The 17563-nt window shown below is 34.2% G+C and overlaps 1 protein-coding gene across 1 annotated transcript in view; it reads right to left on the bottom strand.

Moving 5' to 3' along the window:
- The window catches only part of DACH1 (dachshund family transcription factor 1), a 486510-nt gene that overhangs the window by 142925 nt on the left and 326022 nt on the right, over positions 1–17563 (bottom strand). The window contains 2 exon segments of the mRNA XM_027775957.1: positions 6843–7015; positions 7475–7633. Of these exon segments, the coding sequence (XP_027631758.1) occupies positions 6843–7015; positions 7475–7633 (332 nt within the window).

The raw sequence follows: 17563 nt of genomic DNA on the forward strand, positions 1-17563 counted from the left end.
TTCAGCAGAGGATAGGTTGGGCTGGGATGAAGGTGGGATGACTCCCTCAGGAAGGTTCTGGCCTAGGAGGGGCTTTGCAGTTTCCTGTTGGGCTGAAGTGACTGGTCCTTTGTGTTCCCACATTGGCTGCTTCATGAATGGGAGCCCCATCCACAAAGTGGGTGACATTGGGCATGTGGCTTTCCATGTCTGAGCGGTCCCCAAAGGTTCTGGCTACTGCAGGCCAATAGACTTCCTGGAACCTGGGCAGCAGGTTCTTCCATGAAGTGGGGTTGGGTTGAGTTGGTGTACCACAGAATCTGCCAGGAAGTCAGTTTTCAGAAGCAATCAGGTGAGGTTTCCAGTTAGGGAGCTAAGATTGAAGAGGTCTAGTCCCACCTCCAAAGCCATAATAAGAGATAGAGGTGGGACCAGAACCTCAGGCCATGGGACTGCAAAATTCATCCTCTTTCCTTAGCCCAAGGGAGCCCCCATATCTAGTGAGGAAGGCCCATCCCTCTTCTCTTCTTCCAAAGACCTAGTTCGTCGACCACCCACTCACCTACTTGTCAATATCCAGCCTCCTCCCTATAATGTCTTCCCTACCATGATATCTTCAGGTCTTCCAATTTCTGTCATAGAATTCAGAAATTCTGTATATATTGAGCAGGAACATAGTGTTTGACTTTCAAAGTTTAGCTCACTTCATTTAGTATTAAATATTCTATGTTTATCCACTTTGCACCAAATAACAGGATTTCATTGTTTCTTATAGCTGAGTAATATTTCGTAGTGTATATTTCCCACAATTTTTCAATCTAATCATCTATTTGAGGGCACTTGGATTGATTCCCTGTTTTAGCAAATATGAATAATGCTTCAATCAACATGGATGCGCAAGTGTCTTTGTGACTATTTTCCTATCCTTTGAGTAAATACCAAAGAGTGGGATTACTGGATCAAAAGGAAGTTTATTTGTAGATTTTTGAGGAAACTCCACATTATTTTCCATAATGGTTGCACCAATTTACATTGCTACTAACAGTGCAAGGAGGGTTCCCCTTTCACCACAAGCTCATTAGATCTTGTCATTCATTATTTCCTCGAACACAGCCATTCTTACTAGGGTTAAGTGGTACTTCATTGTGGTTTAGATTTGTATTTCCTTTATGAGAAGAGATGTTAAAGTGTTTTTTTTTTTTTTATATAGTTTTTGACCATTTGTATGCCTTCCTTAGATAATTGTCTTTTCAACTCAGCTGCCCATTTTTTAATTGGATTATTCATTTTTCTGTGGATGATCTGCTTGAGTGAGCATTTCACAAAGTGTCTATCTGTTTGTATCTTTTTATTTGTCATCCTCTGTTTCTGTCTTTGTGTATGTGTACATGTCTCTCTTTCTCTCTGTGTCTCACACAGATACTCCCACATACACAAATACAGGTCAGCAGTGAAAAATTAACAAATTTAAGCCATACTCCCTATTATCAGAAAACTGCAGTATGGCATAGAAAAGATGTTGATCAAAGAATATAGAATAATTTAAGAGCTGCCAAATTTCTCAAAAGCAACTCTACACTGTCTCTGAGGAAAAAAATGAAATTTAAAATATGCATTTCAAAATCTGCTCTGTATACTGTGCAATACAAACCCTGAAAGTATGAAAAGAAGCCAAAATACAATACTTTTAGTAGAGGGAAAATGCTCAATAAGAAAAATAGAGTGAGAGAGATAATGGTCTTACTACAGAATTGTGACTACATTTTATAAACTTGACTGGGATTCACTGCAAATATATTGGAACTTATTTTTAAGCAGATGATTGTGAATACTTGGAGAAAAAATAAAACTAGTGGTAAGATGAAGCTAATGCCAATGTACATTGACATTTAAGGATGTTAAAAATACTGATTTAATCCTACTACAGCCTGATGAGAGAATATTGTTATTCGCTCCATCAAACAAAAAAATAAACAGAGGTATTAAGTAATTTGTCATGATTAGGAGGTAGTAAAGTTGAAATATAAACCAGAAAGAAGTCCTCCTCCATGTTTTAAACACAAAAATTCTTCTTTTTAATTTTATTTTTATTTTGACAAAAAAAAAAACTATTTTTCCTTCAAAATCCTATGACACCATTGTGAATTTAGTAAGTAAAAAGTGAGAAAAACATTGATTCATTCTGGGGACTCCAGAGTTACTGGATGAGTTGGTACCCAAAGAAAATCAATTCGTGCAACATTTCAACCTATTAGGAATTCTCTAATGACAAAAGGAATCGATCTCTTGGTTTATACTCTTCATTTTACTCAATGACTTAAGGTAATAAAATAATGCATCATTTAAGAATTTGGAACTGATACAAAGTAGGCATAAATAGATAATATGATAATTTGGGGTGTTAACATGCAAAAGTTTTTAATGACCATAAATCAACAGACTCAAAGGTGAAAAACTTAATTGATAAATACAAATTCTTTAAAAAAATTTTTGAGAGAGATTTTTGCTATAAGGTGCATGTGGTTGCCAGAGAGATAGAAAGTGAGAAATTACCTTCCCCCATAAGGGATGGCCACACTGCAGTCCCATATTCTCCATCCGCCTCTTGGGATATTGGGCATACACACACACATGCCCAGTGTGAGTTTAAAGCCACCAGGTCTAGGACTCCAGTCACAATTAGCTATGTAGGAGTCCAGCACCTTAACCACTACACCACTTACTGGCCCCTACATATAAATTCTTAACACAAGTAAAATTATGTAATTAATATTAGTATATGATTTTTATAGTAATCATTACCATTTTTAAAATGTGTAATAAATAGCTTAATTGAAATTTTTGTCAAAAAGGCATGAAATTAACTGAGTCACACATTCAACTACAAAAAATAAAAAAGAAACTTGAGAATTATAATACATTCCCAGACTGTTGTCCAAACTGAGATTTATGTTAGTTCCAGTGTTTCTTCACTGGCTAGTCCTCTTCTAGATACTTGTATGGAAAGAAAGAGTTTTCTTTAAAGAAAAAAAAAAAAGTCAGCGATGAAGCTTGATAAAAAATGTTCAGGAGAAATTAGAAAATAGAGTCTAATAAACATAAAGATTACATGTACATATAATAGATTTAAATAGCCAGAACATAGCAGAATTAGTTGACATTTTTCTTTCAAGAAAATATAATGAAGTTTAAGAAGTTATTGAGATGTACATTTTAATTTGATAAATGAAAATATTACTCTTAAATTTGTTGAAAATAGAATAAGTATTCTAAAAAACTTAGATATATGGGAACCAGCAGTTAGCGTAATGGCTATGTCGCTAGACTCCCATGTAGTTGACTGCGGTTCGCTTCCCGGACCCGGTGGCTTAAAACTCACACCAGGCACGTGTGCGTGCATGCCCAAGATCCCGAGAGGAGAACGGAGGAGAAGGGATTGCGGTGTGACCATCCCCCCTGGGGGGTGATTTCTCGCTTTCTGTCTCTCTGTCTCTCTCTGTCTGTCTGGCGAACACACGCGCCCTACAGCAAAAACCTCTCAAAAAAAAAAAAAAAAAAAACTTAGATATATAATTTCAAGTAAGAAGGTTATAGAAATTATTTTTCTACTATATGGTAAACTGGATTACATAATGTATATCACCTCAAGTCTACTTTGCTCATTTCTATGAATTTGTTTTAACTGCAAGAGGGTTTGTGCACTTGCCAGAATAAGACAGACACAGAGAGAAATAAATGGAACCCACAATGGTATGTCATCATGCCCAAGCCCTTTTCCTTCATTGAATATTACTCATCCATAAAAACCAAGGAGATCAGGAACAGCAGTTGGAGTAATGGCTATGTCGCTGGACTCCCATGTAGTCCACCATGGTTTGAGTCCTGGACCCAGTGGCTTAAACTCATGCCAGGCGCTTGTGTGTGCGTGCCCAAGATCCTGAGAGGAGCATGGAGGAGAAGGGATTGCGGTGTGGTCATCCCTCTCTGGGGGGTGATTTCTCACTTTCTGTCTCTCTGTCTCTGTCTTTCTGGTGAGTGCATGCGCCCTATAGCAAAAACCTCTAAAAACACACACACACACACATATATATATATATATATGTCTCTTTCACATATATTAGATTAATACTGTTTGTAATCATTTAACATATCCCTACATTTAGCTACTAGGGATTTAAACTGGAATTGTTATTGACTAAAAAGTGTATGTTCTTCCTCAAAATTATCTACTAAAATATTTCCAGTAGTCCAAGACAAGCAGCCATAGAAAGTCTCAGTTCATTATTTCGCCAGATTCTCTCATGGAGGCTTGGGTCACATTCAAACTAACAATGTCATAATGGTACACTCTTCATCTACCTGTTTTTGAAAGCAGTGTATTTCATTTTATTTTACCCTAAATTCTCAGTCGTTTTAAATTTCCCTATATGGCTCTACAGTGTTTGAGAGTTCCATTTTTGCTGCCCTGATTATCCACACCTACCTTTCAGATGGGCTTGAGTTAATCGGAAGTCTGGTACCCTGGATTATTTTCCAAAGAAAATAACTTTCCTCTGCTTTTTATACTATGCAGTACAAGCCCTAAAAATCTTTTATGAAAAGAAACCAGGGGAAACTCATGGCTACTTACCTAAATTTAGACAGCCAAGGATTTATAAAAAGGAGCTTTTTTACCTAAATTATCTAACTTTTGATATGTCAATAGCATAGTTCTAAAAATATGTGCTTACTAAAAAATAAAACAAATTAAGTTTCTTGATTTAATTATCAATTTTTTAAAACGAGAATCATCACATTTTAATAGTACCTCTACATTTTTTTAAAGTAGCCATCAGCCATAATAATAGGAAAATTTAAGCTCTTTTTGCCTCAGCCACGAGTCTTCCTCTAGATAAATAAGTGAACTGAGAAATGTTGAACTACAAGAAATAACTATTTTAAAAATTATCATTATTTCAACTTGATTAACAAATCATCTGATAACAAAGGAACCAGATGAAATAGTACCTCTACATTTTTTTAAAGTAGCCATCAGCCATAATAATAGGAAAATTTAAGCTCTTTTTGCCTCAGCCACGAGTCTTCCTCTAGATAAATAAGTGAACTGAGAAATGTTGAACTACAAGAAATAACTATTTTAAAAATTATCATTATTTCAACTTGATTAACAAATCATCTGATAACAAAGGAACCAGATGAAAGTTATTTTAAATAAAAACAGAATCTTGTGCACATATGCACACACACCTGGTGTGAGTTTCAAGCCACTGGTCCAGGACTCAAAGTGCAATCAGCCATATGGGAGTTTAGTGACATAACCATTATGCCATCTGCTGGTCCCTAAAAATGTATTTCTTAAATTTCTTCTCATGATGCTGGCAAGTGGTGTGGTGATTAAGGACACTGGACTCCTACATGGCTGACTGTGGTTTGAGTCCCAGACCTTTCTCACTTTCCTTCTCTCTCTCTCTCTCTCTTTCTCTTTCTCTAGCTCTGTCCATCTCTGGTCAAAATTAAAATAAATAAATAAAGTTAAATAAAATAATAATTCTTTAAAAAATTATTCTCTGTTCCTAAGCTAATAACAACGTGGCACTCACTGGCATTCACTAGGGTAGAGGATTTTCATTGTTGATCTGGACTTCTGAGGTACGTATTGTTATTTTTCTTCTGGTAATGCTACTTCATAAAATGATATGAAGTACAGGTACACATTTTTATTTTTTGGGTATTATAACAAAAAATCCTATTTGCATGTTACTTAATATTCTGTGTAGATAATACCAGGACCTTTTATGTCAGACACGCTGTAGCAGCGACCCTAAATTTAAGTGCTTTGTATTTGGAAAACTGAAGAATGATTATCTCAAATAAACCATGCTAAATGAAGCATCTTTTACATAGTTTAAAAATTCAGTATCCATTCTTTTTTTCTTTATTCATTATAGAATATGTACATGTGAATGTGGCAGTGAGAAAGTGAGTGATAAAGGGGTAAGTACACACCGCAGGTTCTAGTTATGCCATGTTCCCCACCCTTCTGCCCATTAGTCCTTCAGATCTCGGGCACTCCCATGCATACTTGGCATGCTTCAGGGTGACCTGGCCAAGGATTCAATCCATGGTACCTATGTGGGATGCAGCTTCTCTTGAGCAGGGCATTACTGCTGTGCCACAGAGCCTACTCGATAATCTATTCTTAATTTTCTTTCTTGTTATTTCTTATTTTTTAGCCAATTTGACATAAAATAGCTACTAGAAAATGATTTTTAATTATTAAATACTCATTAGAAAATAAGATAAATGAAAAAGACATACATACATATACACATATTTTAAAGTATACATAAATGTACACAAGAAGAGAGATGACAGAATAGTGTGTATATACACATATATGAAGTTTATGTAACAATAAGGCAACCTTCCATTTACAGTGTATTTTTGAATTTACAAAACTTCCAGTTTTATGATTTCATTTAATTTTTTACAACTACACAGTATTATTCAATTTTTAGATGCTGAATAGCGTCAGAAATATTGAGCCGAATACCCACGGTGACATAGATATTAAGTGGCAGAATTTAATCCTTCTGACTTTCTGATTCTCCACACCTAAATGCTCATAACACCATGTGCATACACACGCACACACACACACACACACACACACCATATACACACAATTCTACAAATGATAGCACACGTTGTTTGAACTATATCATTTAACAAACAATGGGTTACTGATCATAAACTATTTGCTCTTGTTAGAGTTGAGTTTTACTTATAGCTTTTAAAAATGGGTTAAGAGATGGTACTTTAAAACAAACATACCCAAAGCAATTGTATGAGAAAACAATTACCTTAATAACAGATGTCTCAACTCTGGAAGGGGGACTCTGAACTTGTGCCGCTGCCGCCATATTGGCAATGGTGCTCAAGTGGTTCATCTGGCTCATCGCCATGGTGACAGATGCTGGAGGTAGGCTGACAGGAATTAGAGGGTGGGGCATCATCATAAAAGGAAGTTCCAGCCCTATAAGAAATACACAGATAGCATCATTACACTGTTCCAAATAAAACTGAGATATGTGATATCTCTCGCTTATTCAAGTCATTAAGGACATAAGTCTTTGAAAGCTGAAACACTCAAACTGTTCTAATAAAAACGGTCAAAGAAAAAAATATTTTTTCCTTTTTGTACGCAGCAACATTCATTCACCACTCTGAAAAATTAGGTTCACAGCTAAGTCATTTGCTATTGTAGTTTATCATTATACTACTCTTCACATATTTAACACAAATGGTCAATTCTTTGTCCTATTATCCCTCTGATCATCCTACATCTTCTCTAAAATATTAGGGTTTTGTACAGGTTATTATGATCCGTTATCTTAATGTAGTATAGCTCTTTATTAGGTCTTTTCTGTCTGACAATTACCCAAGAAATGCCTTTGAAAACTACCATTTTTAGTGCTAAAAAATGCCATCGTACCATTTGGCAGAAGGTGACTCTGCTGAAGATGGTTGAGAGGATGACTAACTGGAAGGCTATGTGCTCCAGGCATGCGGGGGTGGGAAACGGAAGCCTGAGATCCCTGGGATGGGATCTCAGAATGTAGTGTTTCCTTATCCCAAGAACCATCACTGTTGCCTGTGGGGAATGAATATAAATTACTTGGATACAATATTATTCCAGATCTTCCAATGACTAATTTGAAACGAGGTTTTTAAAAGATTAAGATTATAAAACTGATTTCTAGGGAAATAAGCTGAAGTAAATAAATGTCTCCAAAACTGAATTTTCTCTTTTTGTTTTCCTGTTTTCTAGATAGGATTCCAATTTTTTTTTAAATACTTCTGCAACATTTAATCTATTTTTGGATTCTAATCTTGTTTGATGAATCAACTTAATATTAAATGGATTCTATTACATAGCTAGATCATTATTGACTCCTTGGCACTGAAGCACTCACTAGATGGTTATAAAATTAATACGGAGTTATTCTTGTAGTGAGTGGTATCCTGGTCTCCATTTCAGGTGCCTAATTTAATTCCACAACAAATCCTAAAATGGAATCGTTATATACTCAGCTTGGTTAAACATTGTAGAGAGAACACAAAAGATCACCTTACAAAGGATAAATTTGTCCTAGTAAAAAAATAAATGTGTATGTGAGTATGATTAAATACATTACCTGTTTTCAAATAAAGAGAAATATCAATTTATGATGGTAGCAGTTATGGGGTCAAAGTCAAACTGTATACCTAAGGTCTTTTATTTCAATATTGGTGGCTATGTACTAGATACAACTAGATCTTAAAATATCTTAACAGGATGCCTATTGGAAGAGGTTTATTTTAATTTATGGATGTCCCCAAATCAAATTAATTTATGATTAATTTCTTTTTTAAGTGAGTCTGTTAAATACACATCCTACCCACTTAAAAAATTTTCTCTGATATCTCTGTCAGCTTATGAGGTTTTATTTCTTTAAAAAAGGGAAGGAAGAAACTACATTTTCATATAATATTCATGGAAACAGCATAGTTGGTAAAACTCCAGTTTGATGTGTTAGCTCTACTAAAAGGCTCATTGTAAAATCGCTATGACATAGTTTTTAATGAAGAATAGTTAGTTACTGCCATGATTTTTTCCCATTTACTTCATGAAGACAGTTAAGGTTCAATATAAATTCAAACTCATTAGCTCAATACTGTCTGGATCTTAGAGTAAATTGTTCAGAAGTGGGTAATGAAAACTCAATTCAAATTCTTCAGCAATCAAACAAAGCAATTTTATTAAACAATGAAAAAGAATCAATTAAAATGGATATCTTTATTATCTTTATTATTTTACAAGAAACCATGACAGCTTTTGGTTAAAAAAAAAAAGTTTATAGCTTCATACAGAAATGAATCACATAAAAGAAATTTCTCCAGCTTGCTCCTACACTGGCATAAAAGTTCACTTTCATATTCACAAGTTTATACATTTTATCTCTCTACTCATGACTTTTTGACAATTACACCAAAGAAGTGAGACAGACATGCAAAAACTATAAATACATGATTTTTTTCAAATGTGCAAATGATGTCAAGAGAATATTATGATAAAACATTTTAAACATCTTCACTTAACATTGCTTTATAAATGTATGTGCAAATTTTTCCATTACATATTTAAACCATTAAATATGACAAATTTGGTTTTGTCAAATTTTATGATTTAGTATTGGTTTTACCTTTTATGGTACCAATTAAAACAAAAAATAAAGCATAATCACAGAATACTAGAATATAGAAATAAATCTGGGGGCTAGCTGGTGGCATGGTGGTTATGGTAGCCGGAACCTACATGGCCTACTCCATGATTTATATCCTGAACTTGGCAGCTTGAAAAACATGCTGGGTGCACATGTGTCCAAAATCCCAAACAGAGGGAGAAATGGAGAAGAAGGGATTGCAGCAGGTTCATCCCCATGAAGGGTGTTTTCTCACTTTCTCTCTCTTTCTCTTTCTCTGTTCTCTCCAGTGAGTACACACCCTCTGGCAACAATTGAAAAGAAAAAAGAAATAAAAAATTGGAATAAATATTTTAATGTGGGCACAACTTTGGAAATTTATAAGCAACAGGTAATTTTTCCATAATTTTTCTTTAAGTAATTATTCATTTATTTAATTCCATTTATTATTATTATTATTATTCATTTGACCAGAGAGAGACAGAGAGAAGAGAGAAAAGGAAAGTGAGAAAGCAAGCCACCACGTCTGGGACTTGACCAGCAATCGGCCATGTGGGAATTGTCTCTCACCATTACGCAACCCATTGATCCCTCATACTTTTTCTTGACTTTCATTTAAGATATCCAACAAATGTAAGGATTACATTTTCATTGTAGATTTCATATTTGAGAATAGTTAACTAACATATAGAATTTAAAAGCACATTCATTATTTTGAATTCTGTTTAGGTTTCACTTATATCTATACTTTACTTTTGTTTTTCTATTCCTTAAACTATTTTTTTATCTTTTATTGGAATCCTGATTGCTACTTAAAAGTTGACAAATAGTTATTTGTCCAAATATCTTTAACATTTATTCTGAAATAAGTACAAATGCATTATAAGACTAGTCAGGTGGTGTGGTAATTAAGGTGGCTAAATCCCAGGGGTTTGACAAACGTACCAGGCATGTGAGTATTCATGCCCCAAATCTCCAAAAAGGAATAAAGAAAGATTGTGGATTACTGTTCTCCCTGGGGTGTGCTTTCTCACTTTTCCTCTCTCTCTATTTCTTTCTCATTGTTGAGTGAACATACCCTACAACAATTTTTTAAATTTAAAATTAAAAAATAAAAACATTATAATTTTATTTTTTTCATTATTAAGGTATAAAATTATGAGGCTTGATACCAGCAGGTGGCATAGTTGTCAAGATACTGGACTCTCACATGGCCAACCATGGTTTAAGGCCTGGACCCAGCAGCTTGAAAATCATACTGGGCACATGTGTGTGAATGTCCAAAATCCTAAGAAAAGAATGGAGGAGAAGGGCTTGCGGTGTTACAATCCCTTGGGGGAGAGGTGTGGGAGGGTGATTTCTCACTTTCTCTCCCTCTGTCTCTCTCTGTCTTTCTGGAGAGTGCACATGCCCTATAGCAAAAGTATCTCCCTAAGAGGGAAAAACATGAAGCTAAAATCTGATTAAATCATTTGAAAAGAGATTATATCCTCTTTTATGTCTATTTTGCATCACAGAATATCGGTCCTTTGCATGAATAAATATCCATCACCATATGTGAATTTTCCATACCAAGTTTCTAATACTAGATTAGATTTTCTCACTACATAGAATGCTCCTAGCCATCTCCGCCAGTCATCATTTGTTAAATACTCATGATGTTAGCTCATTTGGGTAATAAATAGAGCAAACAATTAAGAAACTAAGTCTGATGAAAAATATACAATATATAACCAAGTCAGCTGTAAGTGATTTTTGCATTATTTATAACATCCTTCCCTTCTATTAGCATGAATAAATGAGGATTGAAAATAGGCCACTTCAGAACAAGACAAGCCCATGGTTCTTAACTGTATAATTTCAGGTGTTTTAGTTTAAGCTACTACATATCACAATATAAGACAACATATATGTCCCATGTCGAGGACAGAAACATGTATACATACATATATACCTTTACGAATAATGCTTTCTACTAAGATTGGAAGGGACAGCAGTAACTTCAATATATAAAAACATTTCTAATATTTTGTAGAGGGAGATAGAAACAGTAAAACATTGGTTTAATTTTTCCTTTTCCTTTTGTTGTCACAGTTTCTTTGACTTTATGGTGAAATAAAAAGATGAATCTAATATTACCTTACTGTCCTTGATAACAGGGAGTTGAAGTTAAGTATACACAAACCTTGTAAAGTATGGTAGCAATATCAAACGATGAAGAGTCAAGGAAAATAGTCAGAAGTTTATGAAAAGATTCAATACATCATGTAGTCTGACCATTTATAATGTATAATGATATTTTAAGGATGGGCTGGGATGTAGAGTAGAAAAGATCTCCCATAACTAGTCCTAAACACATATTCTCAAGAAGCATAGAAGAGATCTCAGGTTAGATTTCACTCAGGTAAGCAGATCTAAACTATATACAGGTAGTCATTACATGATGAAATCGTATAACAATATTTACCCTGAAGCTCAGCCACTGCACCATGGTTTGATTTCAGCAGAGGAAAAATGAACAAATATACAGTCTTACAGCAGCTACATGTAAGTAGGTACATGAACATAGGAAGAAAAATTGAAATTAACACGATTGCCAATTTTGTCTCCAGCTAAAAACAATTAATTATGCACTTATATAATCTGAAATAATTTACTTACCTGGATGAATTATACTGATATTAAGATTATATCAGTAATTACATATTCAAGTATATGGTATGTAGATTTTTAAAAGCGCCTACACGCACTTTGTTTTCCCATCATACAGAAGCTGTACATTCTTGGGGACAAACGTGGTTATCTTAAAGTTTAGGGAAGATGAAATTAAAATATGTAAGAACTCAATATGAGAGACATTCTCTCCCTTTAGTTTCTCCCTACCTTAATATTAAAACATAGTTAATAGATTCTTAAAAAGCAAACAGTTTGAAGTACTGTCTAAATGTTTTCATAGGCTCAGATTTGGCTTGTCCCCATTTTATATTTTTATAGTATTTTATGATATATGTTCTGTGATGGAATGAGTTCCAAACACAGAAATACACCCTTGAATTTTGAAAGCCATTTCTATTCTAAGGGTAACCAGATTAATGAACAGTCATAGCTGAGAGGTTATAATCATAAAGTTATTTAACTAAAATTACTGCCTTAAAACATATTATACTTTGCCAAGTTTCTCTTTTCTGTCCCTTAATATTCTTGAGCAGATTTTGAATATGAGCAATTCTTTTTTTTAACTTGATATAGGGTGTGTGCACTTATTAGAGAGAAAAAGAAAGAAAAAAAATGAGAAAAGTAAGAAAGCACACCCTGGAGAAGTCATGCCACATTCTCCTCCATTCTCTTCTTGGGGTTTTGACACACAGGCACATGCCCTGCATATGTTTCAGGCTGCCAGGTCTAGGATTTGAACCACATAGTCATGTGGGATCTTGTTGTCTTAACCACCATGCCACCAGCCACTGGTACTTTTTCCTCATTTTTATGTAATTTTATTTAATAAAGTTGTCACAAAACTATGCTAGATTCATTCTTCAACTGCTTCTTGTCCATCAGTAATGGCCATGTCTAGAGTCTAGGTATCTGGAAGACAAAGGGCCTTGCTCAGATGTTCTTCCTTCCCCTCTTCCTCCTGGGTAGTAGGAGTAAGGTCTCTTGCACATACTGGTTCCTCCTTAAATTCCTGCACTACAACTTCTGTGACTATTCCTAATAGCCATATATTTCATGTGATAAATGGCTAAATAATGGCTAATCTCCATGTGATAGATACCTAAATTCCTATTAATCTCCTCATCTGTAATTTCTGATCTTTTAAGGGGGGGCTTTATTGGAGAACTTCCAAACTGCTCAAGTCCCTTAACAATGAAAAGCTCCTTCAGTTTAATTCTCTTCTGAGTTGTCTAAACTTCCATTGCCTCTTGATACTAAGTCCTTTTTCCTATGACAGGTTCTCTTTTTCTAATACCATCTACTCTGTTCACCCTGCTCCTGACCTTCACTTCTTTATCCTCTTGTTCAAATATGTATAGAAAGCTGGTCAGCAATTTACATCAAAACTGAAAGCCAGACATAAAATGAGGTGAAGGCATCTGTAATCCTTGACTAATTCTCTTAGAATGCCACTCCCTTTACCTTGGCAGTGAGGAAACACGGTAGAAATGGATTACTAAACCACAACCTTCCCTTTAGACATTGTCTCTTCACTAGAAAGATTTCCTCAAATTCTCTTTCCCCATGATGGTCTACTCGTATACATGGAGGAGGAGACTGTGGAAATTGGGGTGACAGTTAAAAGAGCAATATTGGTTTAGCTACTGCTAAGAAATATTTTTTTTAAAAAAACCCGTGCATGTTGAGAAAGAGAGAGAGAGAGAGAGAGATCGACTCAATGCCACAATCCTCTAGCCTCCAGTAGTTTTTGCCATGGGGGGGACACCATAATGCCTGGCACCAGGTGTTTTTTAACTTTCTTTAAAATGAACAGTATTGAGACCTCAGATGGCATAGTGGTTGTCACCGGACTCCTATGTAGTCTCTGTGGTTCAAGTTCTGGACCTGGCAGCTTGAATTTCACACCAGGTGTAAGTATATGCCCAGAATCCTGAGAGGAGAACAGAGGAGAAGGGATTGTGGTGTGGCCATCCCCCTCTGGGGGAGGGGGGGGAGTGTATCTTTGTCTCTCCAGTGAGTGCACACGCCCTATAGCAAAAATATCTCTTAAAAAAAATGAAGAGTACCCGGCAACTTTTGAGCTTTTAAGGGACTACAAGAAAAGTATACTATTTGCTATTCTATTACATAAGCATATCCAACAGAATTGACAATAAATATGACTATATTATAAATCAAATACTGGTAATCAGTCTTTATTTAAAAAAATAAAGGGCGGAAGTGAATGTTTAACATTTGGAATGTTATTTCACAAATCAATTGAAGCTTTAAATTATTGATTGAGACAGAAGTTCAAAAGGAAAAACACTATCATGAACTTAAAAAAAAGGATGAAATGTAGCAATAACTATCATTAAATGGAAGATGATCACTTTAATTTTTGCATAACAATTTTTAGGTAGCAAAGAAAATGAAAAATATTTTGGGGAGAGATATTGTTAGCTTCTCTTTAAGAAAAATGCAAAACAATTTTGAGTGGGTATATGAGTAACACCAATTGTAATACTAGCTCACATAATTATCTTTATTATTGAATTCATTCCCAGATATATATGACAAGGAATAGGTTCCAAAAGAAAAAGTCACAGTATTTTTAAATGAATTTTGGATCGAATGCACATAAAATCATCAAACATAAAGCTAAAGTGATCTTTTAAAAAATCTTTTAGATAACCATTAAAATAACAAAATATATTTAAATATTATTACCCTTTATACCCTCGGTGACATGTCACTATTTGCTCAGAGTTTCCCACAGGCTGACCCTGATAAAGGAGGCAAATCTCAAAGGGACTAACGGTCACACCATTGCTTAGTGAGTGACACTGATAGATTGTGACGGGAACCTGACATTGTCAAGAGTCGTTTACAATGAAAATGACGGCGAGATCAGGCATTTACTCCATACCATGGAGACCACTTAAAAGGACGTCAACTCCATCTTAACAATGGGAACAAGACTAGTAAGCAAAAGTAAATACTGGTCTCAGAGGCTACAGATGTTCAGCTATGACTTCAGAGATGTGTGAAGCTAAGTAAATTGTTAACTTTTAGTGCATTAAGTGTATCCTACTAAAAAATGAGATATAAATTGTCAGCAGTACAACTAGTATTTTGCATAAGTAGTAGGAACAGTCCTTCCGTGAGTTATAATTTAGTCTTTGAATTGTTTTTTTTTTTTTTTTTTTTGATAATTCATTGAGACCAACTGATCTACAGCAGACATAAATGGTGCAACCTTCTGGTGTTTTGGTTTGACATTATCAAATTATTTTATACAAAAGGAGGATAAAAGACATCTTTTGGAAGTATAATTAATTAGGGTACAATTAACAATGTTCCAGTTAAAGTACAATGATTTAACAAAGGAAACACCATACAAACCTCCTAATTGGTATTGTAAAATAATGCCCCCAGGGTAGGCCATTTCTAAACCCTAAAATTTATATTTGCACACATACCATGCTTGATTTGAAAATTCTAGCAGAAAAATAAAACTGGCTGACTGTCATGTAATTTCCCTGCTTAACTTATATTCAGACATTCTATGTATATACTTTCCTAGAAAGGATAGTACTGTCATGAATTCTAACAATCTCTTTACCAATAAATAGGTCACTTAGAGAAAGATGCTCCTTTCCCATAAATAATTGTGGGGTCTTTTTTGAGCTATCTACTATTAACTAAACTTTACCGTTTGTTGTGCTGAGTGTCAGATATTTGTTCATTAGCATTTGAAACTCTTGTCCTAAAAGGGGACTTTTATTTTACCTGTGATGTTTTCTTTCAAATACAGAACGCTGTTTTGTTAAATTTAATTTGATATAGACAGATAATAATATAGCATAGTGCTATTAGTGTTCTTGGACTCATCAGAACTCTACTAATCATAAATGTCTTCATTTAGTTGAGATAGTTCCATTGTCCTACATACTTAGCAATGTTGTTGAAAATGGCAGTAAGTTAATACACTAAAAAGTGGCACACAAAATAATGAAAACTAAAACTGCTTTTCTTAGAATCTTGCCTGAATATTCATTACCATGATCAGAGCAAACATTCAGTTCACTGATGTCAGATGGAATTTATACATAAAAAAAAGAAAGAAAAAAAGAAAGAAAGAAAGAAAGAAAGAAAGAAAGAAAGAAAGAAAGAAAGAAAGAAAGAAAGAAACTTAACTAAGAAGCAGACATTTTTATCCTGAGACTCTTTGGAGAAATGAGGACATAAGCAACAGAACTAGAAAAATTAAAATAAACAATGGTTTTCAATTTTAAATAGCCTTGATTTTTATTTATTTTTTTTATTTTCAGTGAGTACTTGCACTCAGAGAGATTGAGAGAAATAACCTTCAACTGGTATGGCCATGCCACACTCTCCTGTCCTCCATTTTTCCCTCCTCTCAGGACTTCTGGCAAGTATGCACACATACCCAATGTTTTTTAATGTCAAGATTGAGATTCCAACTAACCATGGTCAGCCATGTAGGATAAGCCCCTTAACTATTGGGCCAGCCCAAAATAGCCTTGATGCTGAATTTATGAAAATTACTAGAATTAATATTTTATATAAAAATGCAATACTTTATGTGTTTTCCCTTATTTCAAACTAAATTCCAGAAATTTTGATAAGCATTAAAATAAGTATCACTTATTTTACTATATAGATTATGCTATAGATAAAAAGTCAAATCTTATGTATGCAGAAGAACTAATTATATCAGAAAATGCTTTGTTTTATTGATGCCGTTGCTTTGGACTCATTAGCACCATGCTATCAATGTTAACCTGGTAAAATAGATCCCCAAAACAAACAACAACAACAACAACAAAAAACACAGACTAATGCATATTGGGGCTGAGTAAACAGTTGCATATAATTTGATATAAAGAAAGAAACAGTGGCTGGATGAATTTGTATTGACAATACTTGTGTGTCTGGTTAATAAGGCCCATAAGCTGATTGTAAGCAAGAACCAAATGTTTCTATTTAGTGGAAATGATGTTGAAAACAGACTAGTTTATTTCAAACACTGAAGCATAATTCTATTACAAACAATGGCCCATGTAGAAATGACCATACTATATAAATATTTAAGCTTTCCATAAAAAAGCTACATATTCTGAAACATATTCACACAATTCTTCAAAAGAAAACAGTTTTATGTAATGTATCTGCATTAATTTTACTTTAAATCTTTTAGCTTTTCTCATTGCTATGTTAGTGAATTTCTACCTTTTCCCACCTTAACTCATCAAATTATTTTTCCATTAGGCAAACAAATGAACTAGAAATTTTTCTCTCTAAGGAGATCATAATTTCCCTATGGACTTAAAATCGCATCAAATAAAATTTCAATAATTACTATACTGTTAATAGCCACTGTCAAGGTATATAATAATAATTTTATGTTCATATATAAGTGTTTCCCATGGCAAGTTGAAATTGGTCTTAATTTCCACTATTTTATATTTTAAGCATTTTTTTTGTTTTTAAATTATTTATGTTGAAAAGGAAATATCTTTCCAGTTGTGCCAAATCTATTACTAAACTTTCAAAAAAACCCACATAGGTAAGATGGCATATTTGGTGAAATGATATTGCTATTTCTCATATGTACACATCTAAATGTTAAATTATCTCCTCCCTAAACCTGGTTAGTC

The sequence above is a fragment of the Tupaia chinensis genome, unplaced genomic scaffold, assembly GCF_000334495.1.
Source record: "Tupaia chinensis unplaced genomic scaffold, TupChi_1.0 Scaffold000620_1, whole genome shotgun sequence".
NCBI lineage: Eukaryota > Metazoa > Chordata > Mammalia > Scandentia > Tupaiidae > Tupaia > Tupaia belangeri.